This window comes from Ammodytes marinus (genome assembly GCF_949987685.1).
Source record: "Ammodytes marinus genome assembly, chromosome: 16".
Taxonomy (NCBI): Eukaryota; Metazoa; Chordata; class Actinopteri; order Uranoscopiformes; family Ammodytidae; genus Ammodytes; species Ammodytes marinus.
The window spans coordinates 15,004,396-15,024,680 of NC_137220.1; the positions used below are offsets into that span (position 1 = coordinate 15,004,396).

A 20,285-nucleotide genomic window follows, 5' to 3' on the forward strand; every position below is an offset into this window, starting at 1 on the left:
ACGTCCTGTAAGATTTCTCATATTATTAGGAGCGGGTCGGTCATGTCGTGAGACGAGTGCGCGGGGACCGTCTACAAATGGCAACACCGAAGAGAAAAATGTGCAGGGTCCTAAAAATCCATTCCCTCATCAATGGTCGTACGTTTAGTTATACTACAACCTTTAGTTTGGAAAATATTGCTCTTCATTTAAAGATTTGTTTTGAGCATTTGGCAAATATTGCTGTTATATAATTTGGGGAATATTTTTAATTATTTTCATGGCAAAAATATTAAATAACTTCACCATTATAAAGTGTTATAACACTAAATTAATTTCTACCACTAGAATTATACTAGGCTACAACATTCAGTTAGGTAAAATAAGGTTTATATTGGGGGAATTTAAACATACTGTATTTATATTACCATTGAGCACCAAAATCACTTAACCCATCAATGGGTGAAAAGATTTCTAGTTGTGAAACTGAATTTGGTAACACTACACTGCATAACGGTGAAATTATTGATTACAAAAAAAAAAAAAAAAATTATAACAGATCCCTAAATAAAAGCAATATTATCCAAATTAAGTGTTTTAGTATAACCAGCAAGGGGGCCATTGATGGGTGTGATTGTCAATACACACAGTACTATAAAGGTGAAGTAATTGAATAGCCCACTTTAACATCAAATGATTTTTAAAAATCCCTAAAATTAGATAAAAGCAATATTTTCGGAACTGAGTGATGAATTATAATCTGCACGAGACTTATAATTTAAATAATTTTGTGTTTCTTTATAATGGTGAAGTTTGAACATTTTCCCCATCAAAAGAATTACAAATATTTCCAAAATTACATTTAAAGCTATATTTTTCAAACTTAGTGTTGTGGTATAGCCTAACTAACAGTAGACCATTATTGAGTTAAATGATTTTGGGGATGCTGCACAGCATGCACCATATAAAAATTAATTTAATATTTTTCTCTTCGGTGTTGCCATTTGTAGACGGTTCCTGCGCACCCGTCTCACGGCCCGCTCCTCATAGCTAACAATGTTATTAGTGGAGCTTACAGGACGTCTGGTTTAGGTTAAAATGAGGTTGTAGCCCATTGCATACCTTACGACGATAGCAATGATGCATCGTTTGTGTTTTGATAACGTTTTTTTAATGAGGTATTGATCCCGGAAGTTCGAATCTGTCAATATCTTTCCAACTTTACCGGACTCGCCAGCCTCTGTTAGCTGTAGCTGTGTGTGGAGTATCGAGCAGACCATGATGAGCCCCTGCGGTTACCTTAGCTAACGTTAGCTACAGAACTGGCTGGCTCAACAAAAAAAAAGCTAATGTTGTCGTATTACCGTTTTTAACCCGAGACTGAATCCAGTGAAGAAAGCATCTGAGCCAGCTAAAAATGGTAAGTTTAATTTAACGTATAATATTTACTCGGTTATTCACGGTGTCTTCCTGTCTTGTTTGCTAGTGGCTAACGTGGTGCATAAGCTTTTGATTCGTACTGCCCAGGAAGACGTGAAATTATATTATTTATGCATGAAAATGTCTCACTTGAAGCAATACTTGTATGACTGTGTGCACTACGGTCCTCTATGGCTGTAATGTCATAACGGTTTACGGGAGACAGGTATTTCACGGGATGTGACAGCTCGTTAAGCCATTTCACGTTATAAGACGCCCATCTTGCAAAACCAAATACTTGAGTTGTGTTGAGCCTCGGCAAGTTGTGGCTTATTTGAGGAATTTAGACCCGCCTGCCACAGGAGCTGCTCTTTAAAATCCCTATTTGCTATCTTGTTTGTGCTAGGCAGGGCCCTATTTCTTCCACCTGTCAAAGCGTGGCATTACAATTAATATAACCCAACTGATTTGTTTTAATTGCAACTCGGATTGTAAGACACAAGGCTGGATTCCACGACAAATGACACCTTGCCAAAATGCCAAAACGTAAACAAAGGTCATAAATACATGTGCAATCGCAAACTATAGCTATCTGCAGGCGTGGGCATATGAAGATAAGTGTCCAACTCAGTATGTGACTCACCTGAGCAAGACGGTACATATGCCTGCAAGCAATCACTTTTAGCCTCATAACATAGATGGCTACATGTTGAAGCACTCTGCATAATCAAAAATACATCATTTGTTAACTAATTAAAAGATATGAACTTTGTGTAAATGAAAATGTTTAAGATATATAAACAAGAAACTTGAATGGCAATGAATTGTTCCCTTCCGTGTGAAAATTGGATTTCTTGTTTGTGAACATGTGTTCTTTTGAGAGACTTATCTGCAGTTTAGCATCTGCTGTACATGTTTACTGCATAACTGGACTGATACTGGCCCGAATGAGATTTGTCTGCTAATGCTTAGAGGATAATGACATAGATAGAGTATCCGGTTGTTTGGATTAAGCATATTGTCAAAAAAGATGGTATTAATTTTATACTTTACCTTTTAATCTCCACTAGGCATCAGAGGAGGAGTCACTGCGGGCACTGGAGAGCCTTATGACAGAGTTTTTTCACAACTGCACGACCAATGAGCGAAAGAGAGAAATAGGTAAGGTTTGGCCTGTAAGACCCACAACTACACATTTAAATCAAGACGAGCATTGTCTGCAATTAGTTTGAGGTTTGTGTTTCTATGTCGATAATCGTCTCAATGTGATCTGACATAATTTGTTTTCTATTTAAAAACATATTTTGCATTGCTTTTTATACACTTCCTGTGTTGAGATGCACTACTTTCAGTTTGTGTTCAAATGAAGTACTACATTGTCATGTAAGTCTGTCAGAGACCATACCTACTTCCTTTTTTTCTGCAGAAGAGCTTCTGAATAACTTTGCACAGCAGACTGGAGCGTGGCGCCACTGCCTGTTCTTCCTCTCCAATACTCGGAATGAGTATGTTATGATGTACAGCCTTACAGTATTTGAAGTAAGTCCTGTAGGCGAGGGATACACATGTTTAGCTCATTGTACTATCTAGGGCCTTCTTTGCCTTTTCTATGCTTTGAGGAAAAACAGTACACAAAAATATGGTTTGATAAAGGTACTAAGAAGATAACTTATTTTAAGCTGTTCCTGTTTCCCATTTCTTTAATTCTGCTAAACACGTTAGCTAAATGTGTAACAAATCTTGCATTCATAACGGGTTGAACATACTGTGACTGCTAATGACATGTTTTCATCTTCATTGATGCATATCTGAAATATGTATGCTTAAATTGAAATGTTGCATTTATGTGGTTCAGGTCTGTAATGGAGGGTATGTAGGAACTATATTTAAAGTAGATAAATAATAATAATTAAATAAATTATTTGTCATTCAAAAGAATGACTGATTGCACTGACTATTCAGAGAAGTTAGGGAATGTATTTATTGGTTGCCTTTGACAGGTTATTGTCCTCTTTTACTTTCAGAACTTGGTGAACAAGATGTGGATCGGTGTTGCTTCACAAGACAAGATGGAGATTCGCAGCTGTCTGCCCAAACTACTACTTGCTCAGCACAAAACAGTGCCCTATTTCATCCGTAACAAACTCTGCAAAGTTGTAGTGGACATCGGTCGCCAGGACTGGCCAATGTTTTACCACGATTTCTTTACAAACACGCTTCAGGTAAGCCCCGCTGTTGCCATTTGTGCTGTTAAAAATCTTTAGTGTAAGTTTTAATAATTAGTAACCGGTTGCTGGTTGATGTGTTCTACCAATTTAACTAATACACAAAAGTTGCATTATAACAACATGAAAAAGGGTTAATTAATGATTTCAAAGAAGTGTGATTTACCATAAGTATCTCAGTATTATTAGCTGTATTAGTTAAACCACAGCAGAGACTGGTATGAACTGAAAATGCATGTACCGTCAAACAGGTAGTCAAATAATAATAATAATGATAATAATAATGATCGGGAAATATATAAATATATATATTTTTTTGATTTCTTTCTTTTTATTGGATTATTTTCGGTTTAGAAAGGACTATACACATAACTGCAAACGGGAAACAGAAAATGAATAAAATTATCAAGAATAACTGACAAAAAAAAGTAAAAAGGTAAGTGCTTTAAAAATAAATAAATCACAAAGTCACAGGTCAGGTGTATAATCTGGAAATATTTCAAGGCCTGGTAGTACTATCAAGTCCACGGACCGACACCGGTCTGGGGACTGGCAGTTTGGAAATGCTTTTTTAGATGACATGGGCCACCTCCACTATAAAACACTGCAATAAACCCTAAACTGAACCCTCGCAATGCCTCTGTTATTAGCTACCTTGGAACAGTCTAAGAACAGTATTTAAAGCCCAGAATATAGTTAGCAAAATTCAGTGTCTATTATCTAGGGCTGGCCCGAATTATTCGAATACTCGTTCGGAAAATTAGTATTCGGAGCTTAAATTAGTATTCGGAGCTTCGTTTTTTTTTTTTTTTTTTTTATATATATAATTTTTTTTTGCAAGAAGCTAGCACTGCAATATAATGTCATCAAATAATTTTATATTTGGATATACAAGTTAGTAATATTGAAGTAGTAGTAGTAGTAGTATTGCTCATTTAGGAGGATATTACATCACTAAGTGTCATAGCGCATCCATTACTTCACCTCCGTGCGTGTAAATCTTCAACAAAATATGCAGATACTGTCAAAATCGGTTCCAGGGAGTATATAGGGATTATTAACTTTTTTATTTTTTATATTTTTTTGATGGTGTGTTTTTCTGGAACGAATATTCGCTCGGAAAAACCAACGAATATTCGAAGCCTGAAAAATGGCATTCTGGCCAGCCCTACCATTATCTTATTTTATTTTATCTTTTGAGCACTTTGTCTCCACAGTGTTTTGTGTTCATTGTTGTTTTGTTTTGTCATGTGGGTTAAACCACTTCTCCTGGTGCGAACAAATTTGCCCTCGTGGGACATTTAATAAAAATCTTGAATCTTGAATCTTGAATCTAATTGATAGAGCTTTGGTTTGTCAATCTGCAGTTGATCCAGTCCCCAGCTCTGGCTCCACTGGGCTTGGTGATGTTGAAAACCACATCAGAGGAACTAGCATGTCCACGAGAAGACCTGAGTGTGGCCAGGAAAGACGAGCTGCGTAAACTGCTGCTGGAGCAGGTACCAACAGTGCTCGGACTATTGACGGGTGAGAACAATCATCAATACTTTGTGAAAGTAGATTTCTAATGCAAATAGAATGTTTAAAGTTCTGGTTTTGATAGCTTGTTGTTTTATTGTCAGCATAGAATTAAAACAACAGGTTGAAGGCATGCTATGTATGCTCTTGCGGTCTGTGTAGTCACTTACTAGTGGTTATGGTGCAGAACTAGTGGTTGATGCAGGCACACGGGTGTATATGTAACGATGACTGCTGCTGGAGTCTGAGTGAGGAAACAAAGCTCAGTGTGCATGCCTCATTGCAAAATATGTAAACAAACAATGCTCTAAAATATTTTTGTTATGCACAAATTTGACTAAAGATAAATATCTTCCATAAATAACAGTAAGGCTGCAAGTCATAATATGTTTTGGTGCAAAATCCAACAGTATACTGTATATGGATAATTGGATCCTTGCCACTTCTTGTTTTGCAGGTATTCTGGAGACGTATTGGGACAAGCACAGTGTCATAACTTCCACCCCACCACCTTCACCCACCTCAGGGGAAAGTGGTGAGTGAATTTTACATGAAACTGCACAGACTTCCTAATAATAATTTTGGTGGCATTTCATCAAGCGGTTAGTTGTTGTTGTTGTTGTTGTTGTTGTGGTGGTGTTAACCAGACCCTCATTTTGTTTCTCCTATCTATCAGTGGAATTGCTGGGCAGTTTGTTTCAGGGCAGCCAGTACTCAAAGCTGCTTTGCCAGCCCATGGCGGCGTTGGACAATGAAAGTCAGCAGCTCTGTTGTCTGGTGTTGGAGTGTTTGGCTCACCTGCTCAGCTGGATCCCTCTGTCCACAAGCATCACGCCCAATCTGCTGGCATCCATTTTCCATTTTGCACGTTTCGGCTGCGACATTCGGACAAAGGCCAAGACCCAGGATCCTTCATCTCTTCCAACTCTTCTAACGGGCAGCTTAACCCCGGGACAATGCCACCGACAACCAACGGAGGAGGAGGGACGAAACGGACAGCAGAGCGAGTGCAACAAAGTGGACCGGGCCCGGCTCGGCGTACTGGCCATGACCTGTGTCAACGAGCTGGTGTCAAAGAACTGTGTGCCAATGGATTTTGAGGAGTATCTGCTGCGCATGTTCCAGCAGACCTTCTTTCTGCTGCAGAGGCTGACGCGAGAGAATAACGCTCATACGGTCAAGAGCCGCCTACAGGATCTTGATGAAAGGTATGGCTCACTGTCATTTGTGCATAACTGAAGTGTTTGCAGACTTAGATTGTATTCTCCCATGAACATCTTTAGCACGTGGTCTGCTACTGGTCACATATCTAAATGTGATACTTCTTCAACCTTATCTGCCATCAGAAGTTGCACTGTGGTTCTTCTTAGTAGTCCATCTCTCAAAACACAGTCTTTGTTTTCACCGCTGCTGCTCTCCACACTGGCTCCATACAGCATTGTGGCTCAGTTTTGTCTTATGTGTCATCATACCCAACACATAAGCCAGGTTTCATTGTCCTTTGTCAAGATTGGTTTTAGAAATAGTATCAATCCACATGCACTATATAAATAATATTAAATTACTTTTGACCATAAGATCTTTGTGTTGACTTTAATGTTTGTTTCTAATGTTTTTCTCTTTCACCCTCCAAGTTACTTGGAAAAGTTCACAGATTCTCTGCGCCTGTTTGTCAGTGTTCACTTGAGGCGGATTGAGTCCAGTCCTCAGTTTCCAATTGTAGAGTTTCTTGCCCTGCTTTTCAAGTACACCTTCAACCAGGTAATGATGATTTTGTCCAACAGTCATTTATTTATGCAAAATATGAGTCACAGAGTATGAAACTTCTTTATTGGGTTCTTTCAGCCTACCCATGAAGGCTACTTTGCTTGTTTGGATATATGGAGTGTCTTTTTGGATTTTCTAACAACAAAGATCAAAAGCAGACTCGCTGACAGGGACAGTTATCTAAACAGGTAAGTCATTCATAAAAAAATATCTATCCTTTTTTAAACGGTGAACTCAAATGATCAGTGATCTAAAATCAATTCAATCTTGTAAAATATAGGTCATCAAGTGGATTCCTGATGTGTGTAGTAATTCATGTGTTTGTTTAAAATTTGCTCAATATATTATTTGATTGCACAGGTACAAAGATGCCTTAGTTCTTCTGTTAAGGGAAGTTCTGAATCGCATACAGTTCCGATACAATCAGGCCCAGTTAGAAGAGCTGGATGATGAGACTCTGGATGATGATGTAAGTCTGCTGCACCTTGTATTTTGTCTCTGTAATTTCTGTGTATCTCTTTGAACCTCAAGAAATCTGTAATGAAAATGTATTATGTTTTATTATTGAAATATTAACCCCCTTAACTTTAACGTCAATGTCTGAATGTTCTCCTCCTTTTGGTAACTATAGCAACAGACGGAGTGGCAGAGGTACCTGCGTCAGAGTCTGGAGGTGGTTGCCAAGGTGATGGAGCTGCTCCCATCCCATGCATTCACTACACTGGTAAGAGATCATCAAAGGGTCACCGTGACATTCATTCAGGTTTTTAAGGCAGGGGTATTTACATTTTAGAATTCCACCTAGTGCAAAGTTACTGCTGCAATCGATTATTTCTGCACTGTATCTTACCAAAACATTAAAGCAATACCGATTTACCCCTTGTTCTTGGTTGGCTGCAAGGTGTAAATTAAAATTGGTCATCAGGTCAAACATAGTTGTTATGTTAAACTGTAGGTACGCACAACAATGATACTCAATCCGGCATGCTCCATTATTAGTTAAAGAATGAAACAATTGTTGAAACTTAACTACAAACCCTCAACAAGGTGTCTTCATATTAGAAAATAGTATTAGAATGTGAAGGTCGAGTTTCAGTTAAAACTTTTAGAATTGGTTAAAAATGTCTTAACATTAGATTTTACTCTGCTTCAATGCATTCCATCCATGTGTATGTCCCATTAACAGTGAACTTTACCTCGAGTGCTAAGGCAGAATTAGGGGGATGCACCTTGTGTCAACTCATGTACACATTTGACATGAAATTTACAATCATTTGTTTCACTTTGTTTTTACTAGATAATTCTGTTAGAAATAAAGAATAAATTAATGAGAATGAGACTAGCAAAACTATAAAAATGATTTGCCCCAGCACAGCATTAAAAATCGCATGTTTGTCTACGAATGATACACGATGAAACTTTTTCTAAGGTAGTGTGTTTTGTATTAATATTTTCGTTTGGTTTAGATGTCAGCAACATGTCAGCCTAGAACAGGGCACATATCAGGAGACGAGCAATGTGTTCTTTTTAAATGCTGTGTCTAAAGAAATGCACCATGATACTTTTATTTATTATATTTTAGTTCATAAAAGTGAAAATGTAACTAAATGTGAATTGGTTCCTTTTTGGAACCGGTTCCTCCAGATATATTATGTCTGGTTCTGAGGTTCTGATACTGTGTTCTTCTTCGTCTTTATTTCTTCTTTGCCTTTCAATTCAGTATTGTGCACTTCACTTGTCTGTATGTGTTCAGTGACCTGTCTAACTAATAATTAAGAAAAATATTCAAAGGAAACTGAATTATTTTCACATAGCTATGGATTGTATCATTAAAAAAAATATTTAGTGTTATACCCTCCTTTTTTTTCTCTCAAGTTTCCACTCCTCCAAGAAAACTTGGACGTATACATGGGTTTGCGGCAGTTTATTGTCACCTCTGGTACAAGTAAGTAACCTTCCCTTTTACTGTACTTTTTTTTCTTGCTTCACTTTCTGTCTTTTGTCTTGAGTTGCAGTCACATTGGGTATTAATGACTAATTCAATATAGTAAAATGTTTGGACTAATTGTTATGACATTTTTCAGGTCGGAGGCTTAATATCTCTGCAGAGAATGACTGTCGTCGACTCCACTGTTCACTCAGGGACCTCAGCTCTCTTCTTCAAGCTGTTGGACGCTTAGCAGAGTATTTCATTGGGGAAATCTTTGCTGCACGTTTCAGTGATGCCCTGGCAGTGGTGGAGAGGTCAGTGTTTAAATACTCTTTGAAAAAATGTAAAACTTATTCTTGTGCCTTTTTATATTATGAGGTTATTTTTCATGCATCAGTAAAACTTATAGTTGGTGGTCGATTATCTGGTCGACTATACATCTTTCTATTCATAGAGCAAACCTCATCATAATGTGTTTCTTTTCAAGGTTGGTTGAAGTGACTTGCTACGGGTCTCAGACCAGCCTTTATGACCTGGAGACCGCTGTGCCTTCTGTGCTCAAGCCAGACCTCACTGATGTGTGAGTATCACATGTTTTAAAGCAAACCTAACATGGCTGTCATGCTATTTGTATGAGAACAATTTTTTTCAATAGAAAATTCTGTTACAAATAAGAAGACTTAACTGTCATCATTTGTGCAGCGTCACTGACAAGATAATTGAGGAACTGGGTGTGTGTGAACACAATGGTGTTTGCCTGAAAAACCACTAAAAAGTAGCTTGGCTATTAGCACACTGCTGTTTGTCACCTCCTGTTCATAGCTATCAGAGCTACTGTTTCCGTCATGAAGTTACAGAATAATTTCAACTTTGGGACTGACTTTATAGAAACCCAGACCCATCTTTATGCTATTTAAATTATATGTTTTAGTTCTTCTTAGAAACACATGACAACGACCATTGAAACTACCACAAATATACTGAGAACAATGTAAGGAACAGTGTAAATGCAAATTTGGAGCAGTCTAAGCAAATCTGTATAGAAATGCAAGTTTTAACCTTGTGAATGTCTTGTTTTGTTTTTTACAGACATGCGCAGGCACTTGCGGCTTTGCAAGCCTACTCTCATTGGCTTGCACAGTTCTACAGCGAGGTCCACAGTCAAAACCAGAGCCAGTTCATCAATCTTATAACATCTGCAATAGATGCCAGTAGCCCACTCATCACAGCTAAGGTAACTTTCCCCATGATCATACTTATATTACCTTTTTTAAAGTCAGTGCTGGATTAATGTATTTGATCTAATTATACTTTATTATCAACTTAAATATTTTATTTGGAGTCATACAAACTTACAAATCGATTAAGGCTCAAATATAAGAAAGGGAAGTTTGTGTATACTTGATCTAAAAACAGAAATTGGTTTCATTTTAAAACATTGTGTTTGTTAAGGAGGAAGTATCACTTGGAAAATATTAACAAACACGTACAACCTTTAGCCCATGTTCATAGGAGCTTCTCTTTGTGTTTATTTTCAACTTTATTTATCTGATCCATTTAGGTAAATAAAACAAAAGTACACCAGCAAGGTAATAAAAGAGTTTTAAAAGAGCCAACTTCTGCATCGCTGTTTTTCAATGTTAGTTAGATGACTACATGTTCATCGTTTTTAAAGTTCTCTTTTACAAAATGCAACAATTTTGAAAGCTGGGGGGGGGGTGTTTAGGGTTGTTAAGAGGAATGGGGGTAGAGTGTATTTCCCAAATTGCTCTTCTTTCAACACTTCTATGCTGTCTTTATTTCCAGGTACCTGATAAGTTGCTGCTCTCAGCATGCCATCTGCTGGTTTCCATAACCTCCACAGTGCGGCCTGTGTTCTTGGTCACTATGCCTGCTGTTCAAAACATCTTCAACCTCATTACCGCAGCGAATCAGACCCGCAGACTTCCCCAAGAGGTACATGTTTGTGGCTTTATTTTTGCAAATGATATGTTATGACTCAATCCTCTTATCAATTATTGATTTATTATGTGTCAAAAAGTAGCAAAGTAGGTGTACTGACATTTGGAAATGTCGATATTTAGTCTTATATTTCTCATAACGATTAACGATTCTCATAACGATTTAAAAAAAAATGATCCGAGTTAAAAGTTAACCATATAATGTCTTGAATACATGAAGTAATTACTCTGTGTATGTTTGTGTGTGCACGTGTCTGCCCATTCAGGCTCACCTATTGGTGTGTAGGGGTTTGTCAAACATGCTTCTGCTCCCGTGGCCCAATCTTCCAGAGAGCGAGCAGCAGTGGCAGACGCGCTCCAGCAACCACGGCAGCCTACTGGCAGCACTCACTCGGGATTATCGTATTTTAAGAGGAACCGTAAACGTCCCTTCACAACAACCAGATCTGAATAACAGTCAGTTTTTCTTTCTTTTTTCATTGTTTTTGTTTGGTCTTTTATTTAAATAGTGATATAATGTTTTTTTTTTCACATGCTGCCATTCCTTTCACTGCTCTGTGCTTTCTGACAATCCTATCTGTGTTCTAGTGAAAGCAGTGATACAGCAGACCCTGCCTGTGCTCAGAGACATCGTGGACAGCATTTCTGGAGAATCCACCAAATCCCGTCAGATCTGTTACCAGAGTCTTCAGGAGTCTGTCCAAGTGTCCCTCAGCCTTTTCCAAGTGTTTATTCAGCATCCAGGTGGGTTTCTCTCAGCTCAATTTCCGCCTAAAAAAAAGTTAGATTTGATCAGTATGAAAATACTGCAGAAATGCTAGTCTATCTTTGTTAATTTTCCTTTCTCCTTTTTCCCCAGATGTGACAGATGAGATGTTGGCCTTCTTCCTGACGCTGTTTCAGGCATTACGAGTCCAGATGGGTGTGGACTTCACAGGCCAGATCATCCACACTTTCCTCAGCATGTTCACCAGGTACAAAAATAAAAACGTTAACCACATTTTCTATTAACTTTTACTACTTCCATTTGTAGTTTAGCCATAATGTAAATGGCTTAAGGTAGAAAATAAATAAAATGCTGGTGGCACTCTTAGCACTAATTAACGCAATGTCATTTGTATGGTTTCTAGGGAACAGCTGGCAGCCAGTATTTTGCAAGAGGGCAGTGCAGGGTGTAGAGTGGTACAGAAGTTCCTGAAAATCCTGCAGGTGGTGGTGCAAGAGCCCGGTCAAGCTTTCAAGCCTTTCCTCCCCAGCATCCTCTCTCTATGCATGGAGCAGGTTTACCCCGTTGTGGCAGAGGTCAGTTGGTGCTCACTTCTCTTTTGAATTAACTTTCATTCTGGGCTTTGATTCAGTTTGCATCTGGATGGATGCCTGTTGTGTCATATCTGCTTTTGGAAATCATACAAAAAATGTCCGTACACCTAAATTAATCTCCCGTTAAAGGTAGAGTCAGCGATACTGGAGAACGCTTGTTGAGAAAAATCAGTGAATATCTCCTCACGATCTGTCTGTTCTTTGTGTGTGCTGAAAAAAGGGCTTAAGGGCTATGTATTAACAACGGAATTCTTTTTCAATGCACACACAGTACGGACAGAAAGGGGCTCGTGAGGAGAGATTCACTGATTAAAACAAAATGTGATTTTTGACAACAAGTGTTCTCAAAAATCACTTACTCCACCTTTTTATATTTAAGTAAACCAATTAATGGTTGTTCAGTGGAAACGAGACACTCATCACAAATTGGTTTATTGAAGTGTAAAAGGAAAACTGTTGGGTAATTTCCTTGATAACATGGAATCTCTCATATTCAATAGCGGTCTTCCCCAGACATCAAGGCAGAGATGTTTGAATTGCTATACCAAATACTTCACCAAAACTGGAGGTACTTCTTCAAAACGTCAGTCTTAACGAGTGTCCAAAGAGGAGTCGCTGAAGATACCATGGAAAATGAGGCCCAGTTCACAGCTGCCATGCAGGTGTGTGTGTGTGTATGCATGTATAGTTGTTATCATACCTTTTGGGATTGTTCTATACTTTTAGACTATAGCTTCTAGTTAATGAATAAGGCAATAGTTAAATTAATCCCAACTTCCTGAAATCTCTTTTCCAGGCTTTTGGACAGTCTTTCCTGCAGCCTGACATCCACATCTTCAAGCAGAATATCGGCTATTTGGAGTCGCTCAACAGCAAGCACAAGTTGTATCACAGAGTGAGTTTAGTTTTTCTGGCAGCTTCTTTGTTTTCAGCCGTTGCAGCATGTCATGTAGCGGAGTTGATAACTCTCCTTTTTAGCGTAATCATCAGACCACTTCTACAATTGCCAACCTTAACCATTTTATAGGAAGGGACCTGCAGATGTAAACATGTGCATGTTGTGTCTTACAAGTTACAGCTGCTGCCAATTCTTTGCCACCTTTTTGTATGAGGTTTTACATTTAACCAACATTTGTTAGTTGTTAAATCTGATTATTTTGTCATTTGTATCCCTTTATCAAAAAATAAAATCTGGTTAGTAATCGGGAGGAGAGAGAACACATGGCAGCACTTAATCACACTCACTCACTCACTCATTAAATAGATAAAAACAAAGTCCCTTGCAGTCAAAGCAATAGTGAGTGGAGCACCAACACACCACACTTTTTATAATATGATTTTTTTTTTATCCCCCTGTAATTAGGACAACCTGTGTCATCTCATCCAAAATCTGTTTGATACAGTGTGTGCTTATAACCCATGTGTACACTGTTGTCATTCTATATTTTTTATTGTACTTTTAGAAGCTTTTCCGGACCTCTATGCTCTTGCACTTCATCAACGTGCTGCTGCAGGTCCTTCTCCACAAAAGTCACGACCTTCTTCAGGAGGAAATCACGGTGGCTATTTACAACATGGCCTCAGTTGACTTTGATGCCTTCTTCTCGGCCTTCATGCCAGAGTTCCTCAATGGCTGTCAAGGTGTGGACACCAGCCAGCGAAATGTTCTCGCACGCAATTTCAAACTTGAGCGGGTAAGATCACTTTTTTTTATGTGTGTTTTTCCTTCCATTCAACTGTATAGTACTGAAATCGGAACATTTGTTTTGCATTTAATTGAGACAAAGTTAACAAATTGTTACATAGAGTTTGTATGAATATGACGTTGTCAAACATTTCTCTCCTTTCTCAAGGACTTGCCTTCATTCACTCAAAGCGTGCAGCGGCTTGTGAATGATCTTCGCTACTACAGACTGTGTAATAGTAGCTTGCCCACTGGCACCATCAAGCTATAGCACAATGACTGACTGCTTGAACCACTCCACACATGATCTTCAAGGACTGCCTGTGCTGACCACTTTGCCCAACACTCCTTCTTCAATCGATGTTTGCTCCACCTATTCAACGTTATAGGAAGGAACAACACACAATGTATTGTTGAGGATGCTGCTGAAATTTCTGTTTGATTTCTACTGTAGAAGGTTGGCGCATTTTTTTTTTTTTTTTAAAGCAGCGCCCTTCAAATGTGTTGCCAATGATGATTTGGCAAGAAATGCAATCCTGGTCTGCAGTTGGCTTTTGCCCAGACCCGGAGCAGTCTGAGCCAGGGCCTTCTTTCCCACGCCTACCAAACAAAGCTAGGCTGGGACTGAGCACTTTCGACTCATTTTGAGTTTTTAAAATGTTCTGCTTTTATTCATTTTGCCTTCAATTTTTATTTTTTTTTTATCTCCAAAGGAGACGGACTCAACTTAAGATCTTTCATATCATTCCATTCTGAACAAGAGAAAAACCTGCTTGATTAATAAAGTGCTTTTTTAGTAAAACTCAGGTATTTGGTTTTGTGCTTCACTCTTTTTACTCATTTTAATACACTATTGTTTTTGAGAATAATGGTTGTATTAAGACAAAGATTTTTCTTTGAATTTTTTTTTGAATTTTTTATCGTATATGTGTCTACTTCAACTGCTGAATTATTTCTGTTGGCATTGCATCTTTTTAGAGCACGTAAACCAAATATCAAATGTGTTTGGGCCTGGACAGAGTTTATGGATAAGGCAGGGCAGATTTTACATTTGAGTATAGCTAAAACCCTTGACAAATATGAAGCATAAACAGACAAATGTTGTGCGAGGAAACCGCATGCGGAAGATGGGAAACATCAGCGCAGGAAGAATAATTAAAACAACTTTACAAACTCAACACAAAATGTTGCATCATCTTTTTTTAAAGGTTGAACAGGCAGTGAGGATTTCAGCTTAAATGTTAGTGCCTGTTGCTGTCAATCTGACCAGCAGTTTGGAGAATATGATAGTTAAGCATGGCCCCAGCTGTTCCCTGGAGACACTTGCTGTCAAAATACCGTCGCCTAATGCTTTTCCAGTTATGCTGTTAACTTAACCTTGTGCGTGTAGTTATTCAGTTCAGACGGCTGGGTATTAGTACGCGGATTGACAGACTAGAGGTTCATATGAGCACAACCTGCTGGGCTACAGGGGAACACACAGTATGTATTTGGTTGTTGGAGTAGGAAACCTCGTATTGATACTAAATAGATGGGTAACACTTTACAATAAGGTACACAAAATTGTAGTACCTACTACATAGATATGTTACCTACTACATAGGTTTTTTTTGTGTTACCTACTACATAGGGGTTTTTTTTGTGCTACCTAACATAAGTTATTTTTTTGGTGTGTTACCTACTACACAGGGTTTTTTTTGTGCTACCTAACACATAGGTTCATTCTCTAAACTGCAGCCTAAGATAAGTCAGGATGGTGAATCTTATGTTAGGTAGCACACAAAAAAAACCTAGTAGGTAACACAACAAAAAAAAACCTGTGTTAAGCACAAAAAACCTATGTGTTTGGTAGCCCAAAAAAAACTTATGTAGTAGGTGACACACCAAAAAAAACCCTGTTAGGTTTTTTTTGTGCTACCTATGTGTTAGGTAACACAAAAAAAAAACCTGTGTTAGATAGCACAAAAAAAACCTGTGTTAGGTAGCACAAAAAAAACCTATGTAGTAGGTAACACATATCTGTGTAGTAGGTACTACAATTTTGTGTACCTTATTGTAAAGTGTTACCAATAGATGCACTAAAAATGTATTTCCTAAGATTGTCAAATGTATTTTCTTTTGTGGAATACCCCCTGTTGTACACTCAATATAATTTCATTCTCTATTGAGCAGTGCTACTTAATTGCCATCTCAGAAACAATAACCCATAGCCTGCTTTATAAGCCCTCAAAGATATAAGCCAGACATGGAGTATTAAATTACGGGAATGTGGATAATGTAATAAACCATTGTAACAATTACCAGCACTCTACCAGAATTCTGAGGTTAAATTTATAGAGATTAAACATTTAGCTTCTGTTCAAAATGAGCAGGGCCCTCAACACACTAATGCGCCCATGAGCTGTTAATCATTGCCAGCTGGATGATTCCTCTGTCTGTATACCAATACGGCAATAGGCCTACCAAAAATTGCAAGGCGATTTTAAAGTTTTAGACCGAAGCTACCAAAGTGTGTCGTCTGCTGTATTTATATCAACGTGACATAAAAGGGATATGCGGAATATATAAATGTGAAATGAGATGTGTAGCACCCAGTGGGTTTTGAGCTAAATCAATTTTATTTATTTTTTGTCGTTTGACCAAAGACATTTGCTCAGGTGAAGTTTACGCAGAGAGCTTCACTTTGTTGTTATCTTAAATGCAATGGTGGAATCAGACAGGAGTAGCCTACACAAGTTTCCGAATTCGGGGTCATTTTCTAAATCTGTTTTTGCGTCTGCTGCATGGCAACCCTGGAGTTAAAGTCTCTGTTTGAATGAGGTTATCTGACGGGAACGGCACGTGAGTTTTGATTGAAGAGGGTTCGTTGACTTTTCTCTGCAGATGCTGACAAACACACGTCAGAACATGGTCATGTTGCAGCGGTTCGTTTTTAAGAGACTTCGACTGTTTTATTCAGGCAATCAAGAAATCACCAAAAGTCTTCTAACTATCTTTCCCGCTGCGCTGCTGGATGGACACAGGGCTGCTGGGCACAGAGCCAAATCAAGTAAGTGACAGGATTTATACTAAGTGCTCAGTAGGGCTACGGCATTTTGCTTTTGTAGTTGTATTTTTACATTTATCTATTTTTGTTTTACAGCCAAATTTCAGGTAGGCTAGGTCGACTACGAATTTCCATTAAGCAACATTACATGACTATCAATTGAAACTGCTATGGCAGTCTAACTAAATGTTCAATCATAAATAGCCTACATCGATTACCTCATACAGCTTTTGAATATGGGATTATGAAATTTGGTTAATTTTCTTCAGAATTGAAAGAAAATGTTTACTTTTAAACATAGTAGCATAGAGTGTAAGATACTTCACCTCCGAGGCGCATCGTGTATTTGCTTCAAACGGGAAAAACAAATTCGCTTGCCAAACTCATGGGGTCATGAACTGGAACTAGGTTAGAGGTACACAAGATAGGGTTGGAGAGGTGGGTAACAGAAACGTTGACCTGCGCTGTGCGTAATTTGGCCAACATATGTGCGCATTCTGCGTAATGGGCAAACGCAAATATTTCTCTCTGAACAAGACTGAAGTGGGCTAACTATAGTGGACAGTCTTGAAGTACAATAAACTAAGCGTATCTCGTGGCTGGTCACGCGTGTGTGTGTGTGTGTGTGTGTAATTGATATCGTGCAGTCATCCATTGCCTCCTAAGTGGTGTTACAGCTGCTATATTCTGTGCACAGTACCACTCTACTACTCAACTCATGTAAATACATACAATATCTGATGTTCCTATTTCATCTCCAGTCCTCTCACAGGGTAGGTGGAGTCAGCGCTTTTGTAGGATGCTTGTTGTCAAAATCAATTTTGTCACAGTCAATATATCCTCAAGATCTGCTGCCTGTCCACACTGTGCATGCACTGAAAAACAATCTGGTGTGAATACACAATTTAGGCTCTGTACACAAGGGTATGTAAACAAAGGGGTCCACCATAGCTAGCAACATACCCTTTTTACAGAACCTAGGCTGTGTATTAACACTGGATTTCTTTTCAGCGCGCACACACAGTATACAAACTGTACTATACATGTACAGGTAGCAGATTGCGAGGAGATGTTTGCTGAACAGGCATTCTCCAGAATTGCTGACCACCTTTATTGTGTTTGTCATGCAAACCTGTGTGTGTGTGTGTGTGTGTGTGTGTGTGTGTGTGTGTGTGTGTGTGTGTGTGTGTGTGTGTGTGTGTGTGTGTGTGTGTGTGTGTGTGTGTGTGTGTGTGTGTGTGTGTGTGTGTGTGTGTGTGTGTGTGTGTGTGTGTGTGTGTGTGTGTGTGTGTGTGTGTATTGTCTGTCGATTTCCCCTGTGTTGGTGGCTTTAGGTAAATATGTGTCCTCTTCCCCTTGGGTCACTAATATTGACAGAGTGTGAGGGCTACCTAGAAGTTAGTTGTAGAGGTTTTGTTTTGTGTATCCAAACCAGGTCTTCCAGACTTTAAGGAGCGGACTCTTATAGCTGTAAAACCAGATGGAGTTCAACGTCATCTTGTGGGACAAATCATCCAGAGGTTTGAGCAGCGGGGCTTCAAGCTGGTCGGCCTGAAAATGTTGCAGGTAATAAACGTTTGTGTGAAGTGCAATTCTATGTTGGATTTTTCCTTTTTTTAAACTGCAGCTCTCTGTTGTGAAGGTTTCTGAGGATCTCCTGTCCCAGCACTATTGTGAACTGAGGAGTAAGCCCTTCTATCCCCAGCTGCTGCATTACATGACCTCAGGGCCTGTGGTTGTCATGGTGAGAGGAGCTCTTCTTTTTTGAATTATTTCTACATTTTTATTATGTTGACAGACATGGAAGATACTGTGTGTTTAAGAAAATGATTGCAGTGAAATAATGAATACACAGTACTACACAGTATTCTTAAATATTGTGTTTTTGTGTGTTGTTTCTTTCCGCTAAGGTGTGGGAAGGGTTCAAAGTAGTCAACACGTCCCGTATGATGGTGGGGCATACCAACCCTGCTGAGGCAAAGGCAGGCACAGTCAGGGGAGATTTCAGCTTTCATATCAGCAGGTAGGATTTAATTCAAGGTAGATTGAATATATATATATATATATATATATAGAGAGAGAGAGAGAGAGAGAGAGAGAGAGAGAGAGAGAGAGAGAGAGAGAGAGAGAGAGAGAGAGATAGATATATATTTCATATTTATATCATATCTTAACACATTATTCATTGCTACATGTATTTACCCACACACCAAAAACAAAAGAACACATACAAATTTACATAAGCATATATCCATAGGAAAATAGATCATGTTAATTAAAAAATTAATAAATAATATGTGAGAACACCTGGTCACAGTCCTTCTTCCTCAAATAACAACCTTACAACTAAATCTTACTTTCCAGGTGTGGAAGCCAATTTTATATTGATTAGTTTAATTCTGCTCTTGTCTCTACATTCATTATTTGATCATTGTAAGAAGTGTCCTCTCATCTTAACTACTGATGTATCCTGTCTGGAGTTTCTATTGTAATTAAATCAGTCCGATTGGGCTGACATCCTAGGTGTAGGCCATCCTGGAAGCTCCTAGATTCAGATTAGCATTGATCTCATCAAGAACCAAACTTGATTGTTCCATTGTTATTCTACCTATCTGACCATGTCAACCATTCTGTATAAAGCAGCTCATTTTGTGTATACAACTCAGACAAGACCCTGGCATTGCTCTGAGTAGGATGCTCTGGTCTTCTCTCCATGCATGAATGCTGACCATAATCATCTGTATTGTCTTTTGAAACTAAGATTTGTTTTAATTTTGGACTATAGTGAAGTTTTCTTCAACAAAACATTTCTTCCACACAGGTAAGCTTGTAGCATGTGATGTTACAGTCTTGAAGGTAAATAAATGGGTGGCAGTGGCAAAGTGGGTAGGGCGGTTGTCCACTGGATTGCAGGGTCGGAGGTTTGATCCCCCACCTACCCGCCACATGTCGAAGTGTCCCTGGGCAAGACACTGAACCCCACATTGCTCCAGATGGTTCAGAGAGAGCCTTGCATGGCAGCTACTGCCATCGGTGTATGAGTGTGTGTGTGAATGGGCGACTGTGGTAAGAAATGTAAAGTGCTTTGGGGCTGAGAAAATTGGCTAAAAAGCACTTAATAAGTCAAGTCCATTTATCATTTACCATAAATGTAGCGTGTTGGTCATTTACAGGAATGTGGTTCATGCCAGTGATTCACTGGAGGGGGCGCAGAGGGAGATCCAGCTTTGGTTTGAGAACAAGGAGCTCCTGACCTGGGACTGCTGCGACCAAAAGCTCACCTGTGAAGAAGAGTGAGAACGCTGAGAGTCCAACGCACGGAAAATAAGTCAAACCAGCTCTTCTCTGGCTACTCAAAGGTCTGTCTCTCTCGGCAGTGTGACCACAATGATTGAAAACGATATGAGTCGTATTTAGTGTTCCGACCACATCATTA

The 20,285-nt window shown here is 38.8% G+C and overlaps 2 protein-coding genes across 2 annotated transcripts; both read left to right on the forward strand.

Annotated features, from left to right (window-relative positions):
• Positions 1-1,059: 1,059 nt before the first annotated feature.
• On the forward strand, positions 1,060-14,915 carry xpo6 (exportin 6). Its single transcript, XM_080044748.1, has 24 exons — positions 1,060-1,399; positions 2,469-2,559; positions 2,825-2,937; positions 3,423-3,620; positions 4,991-5,150; positions 5,599-5,676; positions 5,818-6,349; positions 6,776-6,902; positions 6,987-7,096; positions 7,269-7,377; positions 7,540-7,632; positions 8,784-8,853; positions 8,993-9,152; positions 9,326-9,418; positions 9,928-10,072; positions 10,645-10,794; positions 11,066-11,255; positions 11,388-11,543; positions 11,659-11,773; positions 11,930-12,101; positions 12,620-12,781; positions 12,916-13,014; positions 13,583-13,813; positions 13,973-14,915. The coding sequence occupies exons 1-24, from the start codon at positions 1,397-1,399 to the stop codon at positions 14,072-14,074; spliced, it is 3,459 nt and encodes a 1,152-aa protein (XP_079900874.1). The 5' UTR covers positions 1,060-1,396; the 3' UTR covers positions 14,075-14,915.
• A 1,795-nt stretch (positions 14,916-16,710) lies between these two features.
• On the forward strand, positions 16,711-20,146 carry nme4 (NME/NM23 nucleoside diphosphate kinase 4; the record flags this gene model as incomplete). The annotated part of the gene is made up of 5 exons (XM_080044558.1): positions 16,711-16,852; positions 18,285-18,415; positions 18,492-18,593; positions 18,760-18,872; positions 20,023-20,146. The coding sequence occupies 5 exons, from the start codon at positions 16,711-16,713 to the stop codon at positions 20,144-20,146; spliced, it is 612 nt and encodes a 203-aa protein (XP_079900684.1).
• Between the last annotated feature and the right edge of the window lie 139 nt (positions 20,147-20,285).